Source organism: Vulpes lagopus, chromosome 8 (genome assembly GCF_018345385.1).
Source record: "Vulpes lagopus strain Blue_001 chromosome 8, ASM1834538v1, whole genome shotgun sequence".
NCBI classification, from domain to species: Eukaryota; Metazoa; Chordata; class Mammalia; order Carnivora; family Canidae; genus Vulpes; species Vulpes lagopus.
Genome location: NC_054831.1, coordinates 126,645,784 through 126,666,656, shown reverse-complemented (window position 1 = coordinate 126,666,656; position 20,873 = coordinate 126,645,784). Strand labels below are relative to the sequence as shown.

The 20,873-nt window shown below is 60.2% G+C and overlaps 1 protein-coding gene across 14 annotated transcripts in view; it reads right to left on the bottom strand.

Annotated features, from left to right (window-relative positions):
• Positions 1-1,598: 1,598 nt before the first annotated feature.
• Positions 1,599-20,873, bottom strand: part of LOC121497453 (RAP1 GTPase activating protein) — a 62,845-nt gene continuing 43,570 nt past the window's right edge. For 4 of the 14 annotated variants that reach the window (XR_005989471.1, XR_005989472.1, XR_005989464.1 and 1 more), the window contains 21 exons: positions 20,491-20,529; positions 19,823-20,008; positions 17,663-17,766; positions 17,309-17,387; positions 16,881-16,934; positions 15,698-15,781; positions 15,381-15,481; positions 15,120-15,249; positions 13,932-14,087; positions 13,424-13,495; positions 12,700-12,786; positions 12,177-12,314; positions 9,860-9,991; positions 7,904-7,981; positions 6,898-7,007; positions 5,822-5,977; positions 4,181-4,304; positions 3,115-3,217; positions 2,640-2,774; positions 2,312-2,353; positions 1,599-1,908 (listed from right to left, as the gene is read on the bottom strand). Coding sequence is in view for 5 of the 14 variants with exons in the window: in XM_041767113.1 (XP_041623047.1) it covers positions 2,345-2,353; positions 2,640-2,743; positions 3,115-3,217; positions 4,181-4,304; positions 5,822-5,977; positions 6,898-7,007; positions 7,904-7,981; positions 9,860-9,991; positions 12,177-12,314; positions 12,700-12,786; positions 13,424-13,495; positions 13,932-14,087; positions 15,120-15,249; positions 15,381-15,481; positions 15,698-15,781; positions 16,881-16,934; positions 17,309-17,387; positions 17,663-17,766; positions 19,823-20,008; positions 20,491-20,529 (2,046 nt within the window). In the remaining 9 variants the exon portion in view is untranslated. The remainder of the gene's footprint in view (positions 1,909-2,311; positions 2,354-2,639; positions 2,775-3,114; positions 3,218-4,180; positions 4,305-5,821; positions 5,978-6,897; positions 7,008-7,903; positions 7,982-9,859; positions 9,992-12,176; positions 12,315-12,699; positions 12,787-13,423; positions 13,496-13,931; positions 14,088-15,119; positions 15,250-15,380; positions 15,482-15,697; positions 15,782-16,880; positions 16,935-17,308; positions 17,388-17,662; positions 17,767-19,822; positions 20,009-20,490; positions 20,530-20,873) is intronic. The other 10 variants (XR_005989465.1, XM_041767113.1, XM_041767114.1 and 7 more) reach the window with 10 other exon arrangements.

Here is a 20,873-nt window from a genome sequence, read left to right as displayed (position 1 = left end):
CATGATCCCAGGGTCCTGAGAGGGAGCCTCTGTCTGCTCTCCGCGGGGAGTCCGCTTGGGATCCCCTCTCCTCCTCCCTCTGCCGCTCCCCGGCTCCTGCACACACACTCTCAGTACAGAAAGAAAATCTTAAAAACAAAAACAACTGTTTGCTACCTTCCCAATTCCAGGGTCCCCCACCCCCCCTGCACGTTTGCACCTGCAGTTCCCCGCCCCAGGGACGCTTTCCTAGGCCTTTCCGGGATGCTCAGGCCCCAGTGCTGTGGAGCCTCCTCCATGTGTCCCTCACCCTGGCCGGACCCCGGATTGTGCACGCCCTGGTCACCCCGTACTCTGACTGCCCAGCACCCGAGCCCCTTCCCTGGCCCCCTTCTGCCCCTGGTAAGCGATCCCTTGGCGCCCCCTGCTGGCCACATCGAGGACATCCTTGGGCTTCGTTGAGCAACAGAACCGAGGGGAAGCCTGTCCTGCGCCCCCTCCAGTGCCAGACCCTGGGCCAGGTGTTTCATATCCACCGGCCTCATGAACCCTCATCACAAACCCCTGCGAGAGATACGGCCGCTCCCGTTTCACAGAAGTGGAAGCTGTGGCTCGAGCTTCTCAAGGCCACCCAGCTAGGAAGGGATGGCGCCAGGACTGCAACCTACGTCGGCCCCAGAGCTGTCTTCTTCCCCTTCCCCTCCCGAGGGGGGGGGGAGGGGAACAGGGTGCAGCGAAGGGCAGCACGCGGGGGAGGAAGCACGGCTGGCGGTCACAGGACCCGTGGCCCGGCCGTGGAGGTCCCCCGGAGCCCAGCAGCTCCGAAGGATGGGTGAGGGGGCCGGGCAGGCCTGGAGTCGGTCTGGGCAGGGTTACACAGAGCCAGGCCCAACTCGGGGTACAATAGCGATAAATAGAATTTATTTTGTACAACTGTTACCAACATACACACAGCCACGGGGGCTTCCAAAATGGGTGTTGGGGCCGGAAGGCTGGCCTTTGGCATGGTGCCTAAAAAGTGTGGACAGACACACACAAGGATGTGGACTCACAGCAGCTGTGCCTGGCTGCACCCTCCATGGGAGTTGGGGGAGGGCGCAGCGGCGAGGCCCGTAACTCTAGGCCAGCTGAGACCCCTCGACCTGGAGTGCCCAGAGCATGGGATGGCAGGGGTTAAGCTGGGTGCTGGCTGAGAAGCCGGGGAGGCCCCCTTCCCCCTAAGGGGGGCACTTGTCTGTCAGGTGGAGGCAGTAGACAGGGCATCGGCAGATCTGTGGTGAGCTTGAGGGTCCACGAGGGGTAACGGGCATAGCCAGCTCCCAGCCCCTCAGCCCAGCCCCAGGGAACCCAAGAAGCAAGGGTGGGCAAAGGGGGCCCCCTAGGAGGAAAACCTCCCATTTTGGGGCAGGTGCATGGAATCACAGTCTTCAGTGACCTCTGAAATAATCTCGTCCATTTGCAGCAGAGGTGCCCAGAGAGGGACAGTGACTTGCCAACGGTCACAGAGCGGAAACCAAATTGGAAGCCAGGACTCAGGATTCCCAGCCCAGTGCTCATTCCACCATTTTCACATCTCACTGCCTCCACGGTAGGCTCTGTACGCACTGAGATATCTCAAACTTCCCCTCCCACCTTGCTCCCCATGAGTCCAGAGGGGTACCGGGGTGTGATGAAGGGCCCGGAGTGGGGGCAAGCCAGGCTGGAGTTCTGCTTCAACGGAACACTGCCTGCCCCAGCCTCGGGGGTGGGGATGATGCCAGCAGCTTCCCCCTCCCAGGTCTGGATGGCTCCGCCCCGCAGAGACAGCCCAGATGGGTGGCCAAGGTGGGGGCAGGGGGCAGCCCACAGGCTGGCGCTGGCCTTGGGGGCAGAGGTCCTAGCCACCTGGACTTGACACGGCATCTTCACCTTGTGCTTCTGCGGCCTCATCTGCAGGTAGAGGGAGGTGAACAGACGGAGAAGCAGGGGGACACGAGAGGGAGTGGCCCACCCTGGAGTTCCCCACCGGGGTGTTTCCATCCCACTGGGAATCCCCCGGGCCCCTCCTTCCCAGCAATTCCCAAGTCCCTTGCAGGCTCCCCGGAACCCTCCCAGCACCTATTGGCCCCAATGCACCGATAAGGAAACTGCATCTCAGAGAGAGGCCAGTGAGCTCCCCAAGTCCCCCAGCATCTGAGTGGCAGAGGATTCGAATCCAAATACACAGCTCTTAGCCCCGGGCAATGACAGAGGAACAGGGAGGAGCCACCCCGCCACCCCACCCCCGGTCCTGCCCACTCCCGCCCTCGCCCACCCTCTCCCCACCAAACAGGAGCTGAGGATTGGTTCTGACCTGCTCAGTTTCTCCTTCAGAGAGGGGGCCTGGCTAACAGCCCTGCAGAGACAGAGTGACCGGGAGGCAGGTGACAGATGACACGGGGCAGGAGAGACGGGCAAGCAGAAGACACAGGTTGTGCCCGGGCCAGATGAACCCAACCTCTCCTGGCTTCAGGGGGCCTCCTGGTCTGGCACCCACCCCTGGTCCCCATGGACACCTCGTCCCCTTTCCCCGACACCTAACACCTACTGGGTGAGCGGTCCCACAAGGCAGCTTCTAGGCTGGCCACATCCACCTTGGCCTCCCCCCTCCCCTCCTCCCCACCCCCAGCAGCTGCGCTTACCAGCTGGGGTGTGTGCTGTTCAGATGCTTCCAGCTGGATCTTGATCTCGGGACACGCAGGGTCCCCCGACTTGCCGGCGTCGGGATGGGGTGACCGCGAGGGGCCTGGGGAAGGGGGCAGGAGGGAGCCACCTCACTGGCCGCGGGGAGGCCCCAGGGAGACGGACACATGGATGGGTGGTAGGCACTGGTGCCCCACAACCCTGCAGAGTCCCTCCCTCAGGGAACCCCACCTTTAACTCCCTTCTTTACCACCACCACCACACCATCATCCCCCAAGACCCTTCCAGAAGCTATCAGCCCTCAACCTTCTTAAGCTAGATAATGACCCACCCACTGTCCCCTATGTCAGTGGCAGTCCCCTCACACACCCGCTGCCTGGGGCATGAGAGGTGGTCTCGACCCTCTGTGCCTATGCCTGTCCCCCTCCCGCCACAAGCCTGGCCTGGCAGGGGAAGCCGCCTGTGGCCTGGTACCTGGGGAGCTGCCCCCACTTGTGGTGCTGACACTGTCCTCCAGCCACGTGCTATAGATGAAGGAGTCCCTCTTGTGGGGCGTCCCCGAGGACGAGACGCTCTCCTGGGGGTGGAGGAAGAGACAAAGGGAGGTTAGGCCCCATCCATGGCACTGCTGGTCTCCCCTCCCATCGCCCAGCCTCCTCTACTTGCTGCACCCCACAACCCCTCACCCTGGCCGCCCCCCAGCAATGTCTGCCCCAGAAGACCATGGGAGGACTGGGTGGGAGCAGGCACAGACCCAGGCATACAGCACAGCCTCCCATTCACTCATTCATTCATTCAGCCAACATTCACCGATGCTTTCCTGGCCAAGCCAGTGAGAGAAACCAGGCAGGGTCCCTGCCCTTGGGCAGTGAGGTCTAGGAGGCGAGACAGGCTGTGGAGAGACCACTGGGATCCCAGACTCTAAGCCCCATCGGGCAGGGCCTTCGTCCGCCTTGTTCCCTGCTGCACCTGCAGCACGTGGAAGTGGGCGTGGCAAGGTTTGTTGAATGAAGAATGACACAAGGGTGCGAAGGGCAACACCCTGGGGGTCTGTGAGAGCGTGGAAATGGGGGTTCCCAACCTACCCTAGCTACAGAATCAGGGAAGGCTTTCAGGAGGAGGTGATGTGAGGCTGAGCAGAGAAGGATAAGGAGGAGTCAGTCAGACAAAGGGGCAAAGAGGAGGCAGGCAGAGTGTTCCAGACAGAGGAGACGGCAAGTGCCAAGGCCCAGAGGTGGGGTAAGCCTGGTATGTTGAGGGGACTGCAGAGAAGCCCAGAACGACTGGAGCGGTAAGAGATGAGGCTGGGGAGGCACCAGATCTTCAAAGGTCTCAGAGACGGGCGCTCTGTGAGCGACGCTGGGGAGCCACGCAGGGCTTCGGAGTAAGGGAGGGGTAGTCTGCAGTACTCCTTTGCGGCGGAGTCCCCTGATCTCATCTCAGCCACACCAGGCTCATGCTTCTGCCCCGAGTATCTACAGGGACCGAGGAGCCGCCCTCCGGGCCGCTGGAGAGCACCACGGGCCCCTGGGCCTCTCACCAGGCCTGTGTCGTCCGCGTCCACGCCCTCGGTCTCCTCCACCACACTGGCGAAGCTGCTGGCACTGGACGAGGAGCGGGAGAAGTCCTTCAGCACCTCCGCTCTCTGGGCCGCAGTCTCCGCTCTGCCACAGACAGCACCCCGTCAGCCGGCGTGTGCTCCGGGCACCTCCTGCGCCAAGCCCGGTTCCCGGCCCTGCGAGGCCCCCAGGACAGCTGCCCGGGCCTCGGAGCCTCCCCCCACCTGTCCTTCCTACTTCACGGATCCGAGCATACCCTCCCCCGAGCAAAGCCCTCTTGCAGCTCCCCACTGCCCCAGATAAAGTCTCGTCTCCTTGGCGAGGTGTTTGGTAATAAGAACTGTTAACCGCAAAAAAAAAAAAAAACCATACACAAAAAAAAACCTACGGTCCAGTGTATGTTTGCTCCGTGCCAGGCACTGTTTCAAGTGCTTTGACCTGAGTTATCTCATCGTTATCGTTAACAGGCCCATCTTAGAGATGAGGCAACGGCGAGGCTCAGAGAGGGTGGGCACCCAGCCCAAGGTCACCCAGCCACAGGTGGGAGAACAGGGGTGTGGACCCAGGCCTTCCAACCCAACCCCACAGCCTACTCTCAACCTTCTCACTTTCACTCCATGCTCAGGACTTCGTGTCTCACTCCTTCCCTCAAATCCCAAAAAGCAAATTCATCTTTCAAAACTCAGCCAAGGATCTCCTCCTCCCTGACTCCTCCTCTTGAGGTGGGAGTGGAGCTCTCCACTCTGGGTCTGCCAGCCCGCCTCTCCTGCCTCTCTGTTCGCCTGCCTGACTCCTCAGAGGAGCACAGTCTGGGAGTCTAGACCCTCCCAGAGCCAGCGCAGAGGGGGCTGAGCCTCGGCACTCCCATTCTTCCCCACCCCACCTCTTCATGCAGCAACGCGCAGCCAGGTTTGAAAGCATCACTCCTCTTAACTAAAATCCCAAAGGCTCCTCCCTGGCCCCTCTCAGGATAAAATGCAAAGTTCTCATATGGCTTCTAAAGCCAGGATTGAGCCCCCGCCCACCTCTCTGACCTCATCCCCAGCAGCACCCAGCACATGTCTGCCTGGGCCCAGCTCCTCACTCACTCGGCTCCAACAGCACCACTCTACTTTCTATCCTTCAAGCATATGCCTCAGGGCCTTTGCACTTGCTGTGCTTTTCATCTGGAGTCTTCTTCCCTTTGCCATGCCAGTCCTAGCAGGCCTGGCTCCTCACTCAGCTCTCAATTTAAGCCTCCCTCATTTCTAGATGTCTTTCTTGAGCACCAACTACTCCCCCACACACACACCCAGTGAGTCCTCATTGCAATCCCTGCTTTGTTGTCCTCTTGCGTCACCATCTAGAAATAGCCCACGTGGTCATGCTACACTGGACTGTCGGCTCCATGGGGCAGGGGCCATGTATGCCCAGCTCACTGTTGGATTTGGAGCTTGGCACAGGGCCTGGCATGAATGAAGCTCTCAACGGGTGTGTGTCAAAAAGGAGGACCTGGGAGAGGGCCCAGGCCTCCCTGATGCCCTGGTGTGGCAGTGCCAATGCTCCCGGGCAGCCCCAGGCCCACAAAGGGACTAGAAAGGGTGAGTCCAAGCCCCCTGGCTCGGCGTGCCCCGAACCCCAACCTGTTCTTGGTCGTGGGCATCTCTGGGGAGCTCTGAGTGGATGAGTTCTCCGACTTGGGCTCTTGTGAGACGTGCCCGCTGTCTGGGGTCTTCTGGCCGGCGGGGGGACTCTCCCTGCGGGGCACACGGGGGCAGCAGGGGGATTCAGCACCAGGCCTGGCATTGAGGGTAGAACGAGGCCCAGGTGGTGAGGTCACGGGTGCCTCCTGCCTCGTCCCCATACCCTATATCCTCGGGGGCCAACCCCAGAGCAGTCCCTGCAGCGACTTGGCTGGCCTGGCCGAGGAAAGGAGCAAGCAGTGTGGGAGCACCTACATAAGACAGGACACTCTTCAGGTCCTCCCTCCTTATCCCTGTTATGGGTGAGGAAACTGGAGTCCAGAGATGGGAAGGAATCTGCCCAGGGATGCACAGCTAGGTCATGGCAAAGCCAAGCTCTGAATTCAGGCTTCATAGGGTTCTGGGCTCTCGTGGCCATGAGGACAGTACCTCCTCCACTCCTGAGGACTCCGTGCACCTGCCCTGCATCACGCCCCGCACCGCACCTCTCCAGCAGCCCCATGTTCTTATCCTCATTTTCCAGATCGGGACAGTGAGGCTCAGAGAGGTACAGTGACTTTTCCAGGGTCACACAGCCCCAGCGTGGTAGAGACAGGATTCACGTTCAGGAACCATCCTCTGCTTCCCAGGGGCTGTCCTGCTGCTAATATGTGTGCTGCCTGCACCCTGCCCACGCAGGTGCACCCCTGCAGACCCCCACAAAACAGGCCATAAATCCCAGTTCTGCCTTTCACTGGCAGTGTGACGGGGCAGGCCCCTGAGCCCCCTCACTTACAGCATCTTGACATGCAAAGTATGACCCCCTGGCGAGCCAGCAGAACCACCGGCAGAGGAAGGCATCCCACTGAGGTGATGAGCTGGCCCTGGTGCCTGGCACACAGCAGGTACTTGCCTGTACAGCTGTCCCCGGAAAGGGACAGGGAGCAGAAAAATGGGTGCTCCCTCCTGCTTGCTTAACCCTGCCGCAGGGGTGGTCAGGGAAGGGTTGGAGGAGGCAGGGGACCCGCCCCACCCACCTTTTCTCCTGCACCTCCTGTATATTCTCGATACCGATGGCGCTGCTGCGGCGGGAGCCAAACGGGCCCGACTTCTTTCTCGTGGGGCTCTTTCCAGGGACGATCAGTGACTGCAGGGAAAGGCCCCAACTCAGTGCCCACCTGCCCTGGAACAGCCACCGTCCCCCACGTGCCACCTGCCCCCCTGCCCCAGGCCCTGAAGCAGAGGCAATGGAATAAGAAAGAATGAGGGCAATGTCCATCTGCAGACAGCCTTCTAGGTTCACAGAGAGGGAAACAGGCTTGGGGAGGGCCCAGGCCCCCAACATCACATAGCAGCGCAGGGCCCGGAATCTCAGCCCAGGAGGAAGGCAGCAACCTGAGCGGGCTGCGCTGGGCAGAGGCCTGCAGGCTCAGGGCCGCGGGGCGAGAGTGGACACAGCAACACCAGCCCCTGCCCCACCTGGGAACCTCCAAACTGGCCGGGTGAGATTCCGGCTCCGAAGTTTGAAGGATACCTTCCCTCCCCCCGAGTTTCTAAACATACTAGGGTGGGAAGCCCCAGGCACCAGAAGCATGCCCCCCGACCCAGCTTATCTGGGGAGGCAGGAAGGTGGGCCCCGGGAGGCATGGAGGGCCAGGAACCCCCAGGCCAGTTCACGGTGCGGAGAGGGAGTCAGGGCAGAGGAGGGGATGGCGTTCCATGCAGAACCGGCGATATTGGGGGACGTGCGGCTGGGCATAGGGTCTTTGGGTACCAGATCCTGGCAGGGACTCGGCCAGGGTCCCAAGGGCCAGGGCAGGGCCAGAAGCCCCTGGCGGGGGGGCACTGGCTCTGGCACAGGTAGCAGGCCCCAAAGCAGATGCTGGGTGCCACCAGAGCTGCCGGCACTCCATCCTGCACACCCCTGGGCCCGGCCCAGGGGCAAGGGGGGGCCGCGTCCCCAATATGGCCTCCGTCCCGAGAGCGAGCAGAGAACAGCACGTGCAGGCAGCCTCCAGAGCCGGCGGCCCCGCGGACGACAACCTCTTCCACCGTTCCTATGCCTATGGCACTGCCCCGGCGTCCGAATCTACTCGCGCTTTTCCCAGGAATAAGCAATGACTGGCAAGCAGCAGAGGGCAGGGGCAGAGAGAGAGAGAGAGATGGAGGTGGTGGGAGGGGCAGGACAGGGAAAGGGGGAGGACAGTGGGACAGACAGAAACAAAGCCCGCAGCGAGGCAGGGCGGTTGACAGCGGCCAGGAAGGGGTGGCACAGTGGGTGGACCGACCAACCCGACAGACGGATGGATGGACAGACAGAGGAGAGAGATTGGCCAACAGACAGGGGCACGGGCAGACAGGTGGGGGAGCGCACAGGAGGTCACAGAGCAGATAGGCAAACACACACACAGACAGACAGACGGACAGGAAGACCAGGAAGGCCGAGAGGAGAAAGCAGAGAGAGAACAGTACAGGTGGAAGTGGGAGGAGGGCAGAGACGGGGGTCGGGGGTCGGTGGGGGGACAGAGAGGAAAGGGACATCCAGGAAAATGCAGACGGCAGAAGGAGAAGGAGTAACGGAAGAGAAAGATGTACAAAAACAAAAACAGAAACGGGTCTGGTTACTGCCGTGGTGCTGCTGGCCTGGCCCGGCCCCGGGGCCCCTCTACAGCACCCACAGGAAGCTGAGCCACTCGGCGGGAAGGGGGGGTGGGCCTGGTTCTCCAGTGACAGTGGGCTTGGGGACCACAGGACAGCAGAGGCCCCGCCTTGTTCCCCGGGGTCAGGCCAGACCACGGGGCAGGCGTGGCTGGGGATGGGGGGTGGGGGAGACCTCCTGCCATGGGACACAGCTTCACAGCACTGAGCACAGGGCTTGGCATGCAGCACGCAGTCAATGAGGGACAGAAGGCCAGTCGGACAGATGGGTGGAAGAGAGATGGCCAGATGGGGAGGAGCAGAGTTGCAGGTGCAGCGCGAGGAGCAGACACTAGGCAGTAGAAGAAAGCAGATGGACCCGCAGCTGAAGGCCTTACCCACCCTGCGTGCCCAGCACACACCCCCAGTGTTAGCAGCAGAATCCCACAGAGGCTGGCAGACAGGAGATAATCACACAGTAGGTGCTCACTCAGGAGATGCTCACACAGAAGCCCACTTCCTGACACACAACAGGGAGCCACAACCAGAGGCCCCAACACACAGTAGGGGCTCGCACAGCAGCCGAGGGCCAGGCACACAGAAGTAGGTGGTCACAGAGTAAACGCTCACACCACAGCCCACTACCTGACACATAGTGAAGAGCCACCGGTATCCAGGGCTTGGCACATACTGTGTGCTCATTCAGGGGTGCATCTCCTCACACACGGTAGGTTCTCGCACAATAACCCAGGGCCGGGCATACAGTGGATACTTACAGAGCTGATGCCCACACAGCAGGACCTGACACACACTAGGTGCTCACAGAAACTCAGGGTCAGGCCCACAGGAGATGCTCACACAGTACATGTCCACACAGCAACCCAGGTTCTGACACGTAGGTGCTCACACAGCAGCCCGAGTCCTGACACACAGTAGGTACCCACCAGCATCTCAGAGCCAGGCACACAGCAGGTGCTCACATAGAAATCCAGGTCCTGACACACAGTAGGTGCCCCCAGCAACTCAAGGCTTGACAGTAGGTGCCCACAAAGCAGCCCAGTTCCCAGCACATGATAGACAGTAGGTGCTCAATAAGGAAAGTCATAGAGAGGTAGCCCCAGAGCTGACCCGCAGAAAGTCATCAGAATAAGGGACCAGGAGGAGGGAAGGGCTGAGGAGCTGGAAGGGGGCTGCAGGCTCTGAGCACCCCACTGTTGTGGCCTGGACATTGGACTCCCATGGAGAACAGTGGCTAGACTGAGTCTAGAACCCAGGATGGGCACTCAGACAGCAGGGCAATGGGGGGGGGGGCAGGCCTCAGAGGTGGGGGTGAGCCAAGGGCTGCTGGGGCAGGGCACTCACTATTCCAGCTGCCTTGGCCAGGTCGGGGTTGTTGGGGGCAAAGCTCCCGCTGTGGCTGGTAGACACGGTGTTGGGCTTCTTGTTGCTTAGTCCCATGGCATCCATGGACTGGCTGCGGCTCCGGATGACCCGCTGTGAAGGTGGGGTGGGGGTGGAGGAGGCACAGACTTTATGAGGTCCTCCCCACCATGGGAAACCCAGGAGCCCAGGCATCTGGTCCCTCCCCACCAACGCCACTCCGGTAACCCCAGGAAGTCTCTGCCTGTGAGGCCACAGGAGAGGCAAGTCCACATGGTGCCCAAGGGTAGTTTGGGCCTTGGCTATACCACCAACTTGCTGGGTGACGTTTGGCAAGCCACTTCACCTCTCTGAGCCTCCTATGATTCTCCTGTGGCTACTGAAAGGACTGCAGAAGATGTTGGGGTGTGACCCAGAGTGTGCACAGAGAGCCCTCCAGAAACCTCAGTTTCTTGCTCTTAGGGTTCCATAGATCCTACTTTCTTTTCTTTCCCCTCTTTTGCCTTTTCTTCTTGCTTTTCTTGGCCAATCTATACTGAATGTTTCCTACAGACTAGGTACTTTACATTCACTTATTCTATACACTCTGAGAGGGGAACGCTATTATCATGCCCATTTCACACATACAAGGCAAGCCTGGAACCCATATGCCAGATCATGGGCCCCTAACTGTGGGCTCTGCTGCCTCTGAGAAGTTCCTTGGCCTGATCCAGGTCCACTGTCCACACCTACCAGAGATGTGGGACCACTGGACAGCCCCCCTCAGGCACCCCAGACCCATGTTCACCCCACCCATTCCCTGACTCCACTGGGCAGAGGCAGGGATCTTCTCAGGCCCCTTTTCTCAAAGACAGTCTGTTCGCCTAAGTCCAGGGCAGGCCCGGCAGCTGGGCCAATGCCCTTATGCAAACCCACTGCAAACCCACATCTCCAGCTTTGCTGCTGGCCCTGGGGTGAGGGTGAGGCCTGACACCCTGGCTAGGCACCTAGAGGATGGGCAGTTCCCCCCTGCGTGGGGGAGGGGGGGAGAAGGTGGCAAGGGAGCCATGGCCTGGGGACCTGCAGCCTGGGGGAGTCCAGGACCAGTGGGGGAAAGAGGAGCTCCCCCTCCACTGCCTCTTACTTTGGACAGCAGAGCCTGAGGTAGATGAACAGGGTTTCTGTTTTACTTTTGAACTTACATTGCAGTCGTCTAACTCCTTTACAAATAATTCTCAACAGTCATAAGAGGTAAACTGCCACTGCCCTATCCAGTAAAGAAACTGAGGCTCAGAGTGCTCAAGCTGGTTAAGTGGCAGAACTGGGATTTGAACCCAGGGTGTCAGTTCTCCTAACCCTAAGCTAAACCAGAGACAGCCAGATCAGGGTCACGGAAGTCCTGGAGGCCAGGTCCCTCTCCTGTGGCCACTCTGGCCACATACCGCACCTTAGACTTCTGTTTCTTTCCCTCTGAGGACAGACACCTCCTCTTCTCTTCCCTGCCTACTGACCTGGTAGCCACCCCCAGAGGCACCTGGTCGCCGCCCAGAAGGCTCCAACCTTCGCGGACCTCCCAGGTGGACTCCACCCCCAAGCCTAGGTAGGCCCCGCCTCCAGCCGTTAACTCCTCCCGAGTCAGATCCTCCCTGAGGCTCGCCTGTATCCAGACTCCACCGCGGGCGCTTGCCACCTGGCTCCTGGCTCGTCTCAGCCTGGAGTCTACTAACCCCACCCCCAGGCCCCACGCGAGCTCCGCCCCGCTCGACTCCACCCCCACGCGAGCCCGCCCCGGCCGCACCCCCACACCTAGCCCGTAACCCCGCCCCCGCCCCGCCCCCACGCGAGCCCGCCCCCGCCCCCGCCCCGTAACCCCGCCCCGCCCCCACGCGAGCCCGCCCCCGCCCCCGCCCCCACGCCTAACCCGTAACCCCGCCCCCGCCCCACCCCCACGCGAATCTGTCCCCGTCCGCACCCCCACACCTAGCCCGTGACCCCGCCCCCACCCCACGCGAGTCCGTCCCCGGCTGCACCCCCACACCTAGCCCGTGACCCCGCCCCCACCCGTAACCCCGCCCCCGCCCCAACCCGTAGCCCCGCCCCCGCCCCACCCCCACGCCTAACCCGTAGCCCCGCCCCCGCCCCAACCCGTAACCCCGCCCCACCCCCACGCGCGCCCGCCCCCAACCCGTAGCCCCGCCCCCGCCCCAACCCGTAGCCCCGCCCCCGCCCCCGGCCGCACCGCGGCGCCCGGCCCGTGGCCCCGCCCCGACTCCACCCTAGCCAGGTCTCGGCCTCAGCCCCAGGTAGACCCTGGCGTCACCTTAAAGGACTCGAAGAAGCCGCCGCCGCCGCCGCCGTTCTCCATCTTGTCCTCGTCACCGCCCAGGCCCATCATGGACTGGCTGTGGATGTGCAGCTCCTCGTAGAGCGTCTCCAGGAGGGCGGCCCGGGTCCGCTCCTGCGGGCCAGGTGGAGGCCGCCAGGTGGAGGCCGCCAGGCGGAGGCCGTCAGGAGGCGCGCGGCGACCCCCCCTCTGGGTGAGCAGGGAGGTGGGCCCGGGGGCCTACGCCGGCCTCGCCGGCCGCGGCCCCGCTGCAGCTCCAGCAGCCCCGGGCTCCTCGCGTCCCCACCTCCCGGCTCCCCTCCCGCGCCGTGCCCTGGGCCCAGCCCGCCCACCTGCCCGCCCACCTGCCGCCGCCCGCAGGCGCCTCCTGGGACCTCACGCAGGTTCCTGGGGATGCCCGCTTCCCCTCCCCCACCCGACAGCCCTCCCTGAGGCCGCAGTCCGGGCAGAACCTTCCCCCCGGTTGGGGGAGGGGTTGGGCCCGGCAGCCCAGCCTCACCTCCAGTTTGGCAAACTTCTCGGCCTTGTAGCAGGCATACTCAGCATTGATCAGCTTCGTCAGCAAAAATTCCTGGAACTCAGGCCCCTGGGAGCCCACGGCGTGGACAGGAGAAAGGCGCAGATGAGCACAGAGGCAAGGCGCTGAGCCCCAGTGACGCAGGGGCCGGAGTTCCAGAGCTGCGCCCTGCCTGCGGGGCCCCCGTCGGCCTCTTCACCCCCAGAAGGGCATCTCCTTGGCCTCAGCTCCCCAGCCCAGGTACCTGTGACCATCCCCTGTGCCCGCCCCTTGGGACAGCAAACCTCACAGATGGAGGGGGCTGCCTGGGGTCTCCTACTGCCTCCGTCTGGGGGAGGAGGGGTCTGAAGCCGGGGCTCAAAGCGTGGCTTCGAGGGAGGCCAGAGAGATGGGTGCTCCCTTCCCACACATTTTAGAAGAAAGAAGACTAATTGTCAAAAAAGATAATCGAAGTTAGGAAAGGCCAGAGTCTGCTCTGAGAAACCTAAAACCGTGGTGCAAGTTTGCTCCATGACTCTACAAATAAAGATGACAGTTTTTATCAATTTGAACTAAAAGCCAGGCTCCAGTTGCGGGGTCAGGGGAGCCCAGCAGCCCAGGCACCCGCAGGGCTTCAGGACCTCTTAGGGCAGACTGTGCACCCCTCCCAGTCCCCACCCATTTCATTCTGCTCTGTCCATGACCGGGGCTGGGGGCTACCCCTCACCTTCCTGAACACCGCGGGGTCTGGAAGGGGGGGCCCGAAGAAGGGCACGTCGTCTCTAGCAGTCACAGAGACCTGGAAGGGAAAGCAGGAGTTTTTGTGGAGTCGCCACCCAGACCACAGACCCTGAATTCATCTGTGTCCTGCCCCTTGCTGGGGAAGGGTCAGTCACTGCCCACGTGAACCCCAGGATTTCAGCCCCTCTATCCTCAGTCCTGAGAAGAGGTGGAGGATCTCAGGGGTCATGGAGGATAGTGAAAGCCCAGAAGACTGAAGGGTAGAGGAGGGAACCAGCTCCTTTGAGGTGGATAATCTGGCGGGGGCGGGGGGGGGGGGAGCAGAGAGGGCAAGATAGGAATCCTCCATCAACAGAGCAACAGGGGGGCTCAGAGCCCTCTGGACAGTCCCCTTATTTACAGGTGGGGAAACCGAGGCTCAGAGAGGTCTCCTAGTGACTCAGGGCAGGGCTGGGGCTAGGCTGATACCCCCGGGAGGCTCCGCGATCACCCACCTTGTAGAGCGGGCCGTCAGGCCCCCCGCCCTCGGCCTGTACCACCACATAGGCATGCAGGAAGTTGGATGCAATCATGTCAGGCACAAAGGGTGTGTTCTCGTCCTGGAAGACTACAGCGACAATGTCGTTCCCGATATGCCGCTTTCGCTGTAACTGAGCACAGGGCCACAAGCCTTCACCACCTGGCTAGAGGGGGGCTCACCGGGTGCAAGGGAGGGTGCCCGCAGGACTGTGGGAGGGTGCATCTAAGGTCTGCTTTCCCCCCAAAAAATGTCATGAGAAACTACTCTGCAACATATTTTAGTTTTCTTGGAATCCTGGGACAGATGAAACAGAGACCAAGAGTGACTTGGTGACTTGCAAGACCCTGCTGTGAGCAGAGGACCTGAACCAGGCTCCTGGTCCCCAGGCTCTACCTCCTAGTCTCAGTACCCCAAACGTGGCCCCTCGTGAACAGACAAGTTCCACTCGGTATACAGTCGCGTTGTGCAGGTGAACACAGGATCTTCTCACAAGAAACTTAAAAGACACTAAACACAAAAGTTTCCATTTTTCTCTTATTATTCTTGGATCCCTCTGGGGTGGGAGCATGGGGTCAGGGGGCAGCCCTGCAGGAAGCTTAGGACACGGTGACAAATTTCTGAGTTCAGCTCCCAGAATATGCCCTGCACGTCCTCGCCGCCAGGCCTGTGCAGAAGGTAGAAGCCATTTTCTCCACCTAGAACATCCCCCCCCCCCCCCCCCGCCTTCCCAGCTCCTTTGTGGCCTACAAATCATTTTATCTTGAAAGCTTTTCTTGATTCCTACCTCTGCCAAGTTTAAGTGCCCCCATGTGACCCCACAGTGCCCCTCCCTCCCTTTAAAAACACTAACTCACATTTATCTAGCTCTTGTTACGTACCAGACACTGTTCTGGCCACTCTATGCATTCCCTCATGTGCGCTCACCTATGAGGTAGGTGCCATTATCGTGCCCATTTCATGGATGTGGAAACAGACTTTCCAGACACTACAGCACCCTGTAGTGTCATCCTGCCTCCACTAGAGCCCACGAGTGGGAGGAATGGATCATCCGCATGCCTGTATCCCAGTACCCCCTGAACCTGGTGTGGTGAACACTGAACAGAGAGGCAGGTGGGGGGCCAGGAGGACAGGTAGGGAGCAGGTGGGTGGGTGCCCAGGCTACCTGCTGGGCGTCCCCTTCTGTGTAGGGCAGCTTGGTGGACACGTGAAACATGATCTCCTTGTTGCGGAAGTTGCAGTACACAGACTCGGTCCCCGTCTGCCCGTGGGTCACGTCCAGGCCTCCTCGGAACCTGCCCCAGGCCCCCCAGGCCATGCTCAGTCTCCAGCCCCAGCCAGGCCTCCACAGGGCCAGGACAGGGGCTCCCTCCCTGCTCGAGGGCATGGGTCCAATTAAGTGATGCTCTTCCCACCTAATGCTCACCCTTTGAAGTCCTGCAGCTTGACCTTCTGGCCCAGAAATTCGAGAAACTCCACGAAGGCGGGGCTTTCTTCATTGGTGCTGAAGAGTTCTTCCTCAGAGGTCTGGGGACACAGGGAGAGCAGACGTCACCAAATTGGTGCAGCCACCGCCCCTGCACGCCCCCACTCACACCCAGAGAAGGCTGGGAGGAGGACCTCCAGGGCGCCTGAGCTCCTGGGAAGCACAGTCCCTGGGCAGGTGCCCTCGCTGGCAAAGGTCTGAGGCCCCAGACCCAGAGCCAGGCAGGTAGGGGAGCAGGAAGGAGGAGGTGAGCGCACCTGCCCAAGCTTCTGATAAATGACTCCAAACTTGAAGTTATTGCTGATAACATGCTCATCAAAGGTGACGATGAGGCGAGAAGCCTGGGGGGAGAGGTCCACGGGTGAAACAGGCCACCTTTACAAGCTGCCATTTATTGCTCTGACTCTGTGCGCAGCGCCATGCCGGGTACTGTACCTGTGCCATCTCGTTTAACCTCCACGACAAGCCCGTGAGGGAGACACTGCGGCTGTCCCCATTTTACAAATGAAGAAACCTTGGTTACTTAAGAGAGCTTAAGTAACGTGTGACTTGCCTAAGGTCAACTGCTTGCAAGTGGCAGAGCTGGGCCTCGAACTCACAACCGAAGCTTAAGCTCACTGCTCCAGAGTCTTGCCCACAGGCTCCTGCCCGATTCCATTCTGTGATACCCAACTTGTTCCTCGGCCCCTCTGCAAGCCCACAGCATCATTCTAGAATGAGTCAAGTCCCACCAACTTGCTATAGACCCTTGAGGCGGTCCTCTTACCTTGGGGCTTGTTTCCTCTTTCGTACCTGAGCGGTAACATCTGATTTCTGAGGCCCCTTCCTTTGGGGGACCTTTCCTGGACTACACCACCCCTTGGGGGCCTCACCTTGTCCTGGAATGTAGTCAGAGCCACAGGGCTGACAGGTCTTTCAGGGCCACCTTTTCCTAGAAGCACCCTTATCTCACTGAAGACAAGCCCCTGTCTTTTCCCCACATGGCCACAGTGCCTCGAAGCCAAGCCAGAGCTGGGGGGGGCGGGGCACAGCTGCTGTGTGGGGGGCAGCATTAATGGAGGCCCCTGTATTGCTCCCTCTCTCTGCATCCCCTTAGGTCAGAAGGCAAGGCCAGTGGCATCCCCTGGCTCAGGAGCTCCGACTGCCCTTGGGAGGGTCCCCAAATGGCACTGAGAGTTCCGGGAAGTAAGGCTTGCCTCCAAGGTGGACGACGCTAAGATTAAGGCAGGCCTCCGTCTGCTGTGCATTGCCAGATAAGGCACAGAGCCACTGTGGGCCTCTGCTTCTTCTTCTGCAAACTGCCAACTTTGTACGGTTGTTGTGTGGATGAAATGAGAGAACTTGGCGGGGGGGTACCCTGTACACAACAAGTGGCCCATAAATGCTCAGGTCCCTAGGCAGCCACCCAGCCCGGTGAGCGAGACCCAGATGCAGCCATACCTTGGGGTAGAGCACAGGGTAAAATCGATCCACATTCACATCTTCACACACCAGCTGCAGGGAGAAGGGAGGGGCTGAGGGGAGGGCCTCAGGGCCTCTGGGCCTCCCCGGCCACCATCTGGGGAGCACGGGAGCAGAAAGGAGAGGGAACAGCCAAGTTTGCAGCAGGACTGGGTGGGGGCTCATCATTGCTCAGGATGGGGTGCAGAGCACTGGGGTCTCCTATATCCAAAGATGCTCTAAAGTGACCCCAAAGCACATGGGCCGGGGACAGGAGCCCAGAACACACAGCAGCACGCCAATGACGTGGGACCTTGGAGGCAGGGCTGCGCACGCAGGGCAAGGACCTGGGGGCTAAAGATGACGGTGCACACGGGCAAAGCTGCAGCCAACTGTGCACCCACCTGGGGTGCCCAAACAGGTCTCACCTTTGCCATCTGGACCACATTGGGAAACTCAGTGAGGCAGGAGATGGGGATGACATCATGGTGTGTCCGGCACTTGGTCCTGGGAGGAGAAAGCCCACACTGAGGGGCTAGGCAGTGGGAAAGAGAGGTGGGAGCCCCTCCACACCAGGTAAGACTGGAGGGGACACACCCCGGGGAGGACCAGAGGTGATGATGGGCCCAGGCCTGGCCTGGGGACTAACTTGCTGAGCAACCTGAGGCAAATCCTTGCCCTCGCTGGGCTATAATCAGGACAGTGGGTAAAATGAGATGGGCTTTCAGACTGTAAGACCTCAGCCCTCCCTGCTGTTGCAGGTCCCCACACCCCACCCTCACCTGAGCAACAGCCGTAGATGCTCTTGGTCCCCGATGACATCATACTTGAGTGAGAAGACAAGGTGGCCCAGGGCAGTGTCCAGTGAGTAGTAATTGAAATGCTCCTGTGGTGGGAGGTGGGGGCCAGGAGAGAGGGTAGAGCTGAGCTCGAGGCTTCCAGAAACCAGACCAGAAAGCCAACTCCCTCCCGGATGGGGTCCTTCACCAAGCAGCAGGTGTCATGGCTAACGGCAGACTCTGCATCAGATAGGCCTGCATTCAAATCCCTACTCTGCCACCTGCCAGCTGGGGAGCCTAAGAAGGTCACCTCACCACTCTGTGCCTTAGTGTCCCACTCTGTAAAATGGGAAACCAACTACCTTGTAGGATGGTGGCAGGGACTGAAAGAGATAAACAGCCTAGTGTAGAGTAGGTGATCAATGAATGTTTGTAGTTACTTTGGCCATCTGGGCCCTCACCAAAGTCAGGACCACATTTGTACCTGCATACCTGCCTCCCAGCCCCTGCCCTTAGAGCTGGGAATACAGTAGGTGCTCAATAAAAATATTCTGACTGGTTGCTCAGCTTGTGGCTCTGTGGCCCCTGAAGCCAGGACCCATGAGAAACAGGAAGTGAAACATCTCACAAACACACTGGGCGGCTGGCCGGGCAGGTTCCCACCCTCCTGCCTCACCTGGAGGAGCCCCAGGGCTGGGAACAAATACTACAGAGGGCCCAAGGGGCAGCTGTGGCAGGAATGGTCCCCCCCAGAGAGGAGCCCAGGGCTGGCACCTCCGAATGGGGAAGTCCTGAAGTCAATGGCAGGCCAGGAGCGATAACTTATTCTACCCCTGCCCGGCCCTGGCTCCCTCTGCTGGCCCTGGGAGTGGGCCTGGCTCCCGGCCACACCCGCCCCAGGAGTCATCCTGGAAGTTAAGTCCTGTCAAATGGTGAACACCTGTGCTCAGAGGCCAGGAGGAGAAGGAGGCAGGGGCAAATCCACAGCTCGGGGGTGGTCTGAGTGGACCTGGAGCTGAGGGTTCCCCTGAGTACCCCCTGGGCACAGTGACCGAAATCCTCAAATGCTTGGCACCATCTGCAGATAGGAAATAGCAGGCACTTGGCAACAAGGACTGCACTGAGGTCCTCAAGTCCTTTGAGCTAGGAGCATGAACCCTCCCGGCGTGTCTTAATGGAATGTCAGCCAGGGCTAGTCCAATTCCCAGCTCGGTAACTGTGTGACCGTGACCAAGACATTTGACCTCTATGAGCCTCAGTTTCCTCTTCTGTAGAAACCAGGATGACCCTGATCTCACAGAGTAGCTATACAGATGTAGTAACAGCTGACACTGATTAAGGACTTACTCTGTGCCTGGCATGATTCTCTATGTGCTTTTCTGATCCTTTTTACAGATGAAGAAACAGGCCCAGGAAGGTTAAATAACTTGCCCAAGGTCACACCATCAATAAATGGAAGAGCCCAGACGCACACCCAGGCTGTGAGACTCCAGAGCCACACCCTTCCCCATCACCTGGGCTGTAAACTGGCAGAGATAGAGCACCTGGCGTGGGGCCTGCCAGCATGTGACCTCCCCTCCACCCCCCCAGTCTCACCTGCTAACTCTTGCCAGGGACACTACGGGATGACAGTGACAAGCTGTCACCGGGCAGGGGTTTGCATCGGACCACTGCACTCTTCTCCCAGCCCCAACCTCAAGCTACCCGAGGGCAGGGCCTGGTTTGTTCTGTTCGCTGCTGCATACTTGGTGCCTAGAACAGGGCTGGGCCCGTGGCTGGTGCTCATTATCTGCCAACCTTGACCGAGCACTTGCTTTAGGCCGGACACCATTCTAAACCCCTTATAAGCATCATTCTCATTAAAGTTTTGCAGCAACCCTGGGAGATGGGTGTCATCACCATCTCCGTTTTTATGGATGAAGAGCCAGAGGTGCAGGGAGCGTAAGTGACTTGCCCAATGTGTCATGTAGCAAGTGACAGAGCCAGTGGTAGAGCCTCTGCTGTTAACCACTATGTCATAACACTGCCTTTTGCAATGAACGTTTGTTGAATGAATGTGTGAACCCACCACCAATGTTCTGAGACCCGAGACTATCACCCAGCCCCAGCCAATGGGTTTGGCTGCCTCCCAGGCCCAGCCCCCATCACCAGTGGGCCACCCACCTTGCCAAGAAAGTGCTTCCGGTAGATGCGGGCTGTGGGGTTGCACTCAAGCTTCACCTTGGTCGTGGGTGATTGCAGCGGCTCTGTCTCCGGGATGCTGGTGATTTCGTGGTTGGTGCCTTCAATCCAGTAGCCCCCGAACTGGGGCAGCAGGATGAGGGGGAAAGGTCCTTCTCGCCCTAGGACCTGAAAGAGGACTCAGCTGAAAGCCACCCATGCTGCACCCTACCAGGGCTCCGGGACACCCCCCAATTCAGACCGGGTCACTTCTGCTATGGCTCAGGAGTGCTAGGGAATGAGCCAGAGTCTATGGGGGCCCCAGGCTTGCATCCACCCCCCTCCAGCAGACTTGCTCCGGCCCTCTTCCTCCTACTGCAGGCACAGACCCAGGCTGCATGGAACCCCGTGTTCCTGTTTCTGAGGATGAGGACTTGGGGGAAGGCAGAGTTGGGAGCATGACCTTGACCAAAAAGCTGGAACATTTGGATTAGAGGCCTAAGAGTTCACATGGGCTCTGAAGACGTGGGCCAGTAAGCTGAGGCTCCTGTGCCCACAGCAAGGCCTGCGGTCAGGCTCCTGGCAGGGAGGGGACCTGAGAGTCCAGACTCGCTTTGTGAGTGCTGCTGGGGGTCAGGGTGGGGGTGGGCTCAGGGGGTCCAGCCAGTTACCTCATGGACGCTTGGGTAGGGAATGTAGTCCTCCTCCGTCTACAAAACACAAACAGGGCAGAGACCCAGCTGGGGTGGGTGGGGTCTTCACTCTTTACTTACTTCCAGCCTCCCCAGAAGGCTCTATCGTTCAGCCAGCCACCTGGGCTGGGAGTGTGGGTAGGGCTGTGCCATCTCCCCAGGGCTTGCCTTGGGGTGACCCCACGAGGCAGGGGCTGAGGCAAACTTAGCTCACTGAGTGCTGGCAGCCTCTTCTGGGTCTCTTTCTGCCTGAGGAAAAGGAGGCTCATGGCCTCCCCAGAAGAAACCCTGGGACCAGTGGTTCTCAGCAGCATCAGAATGGCCTGGGGGGGGCTCCAAAAACACATATTGCTGTGCCCTAC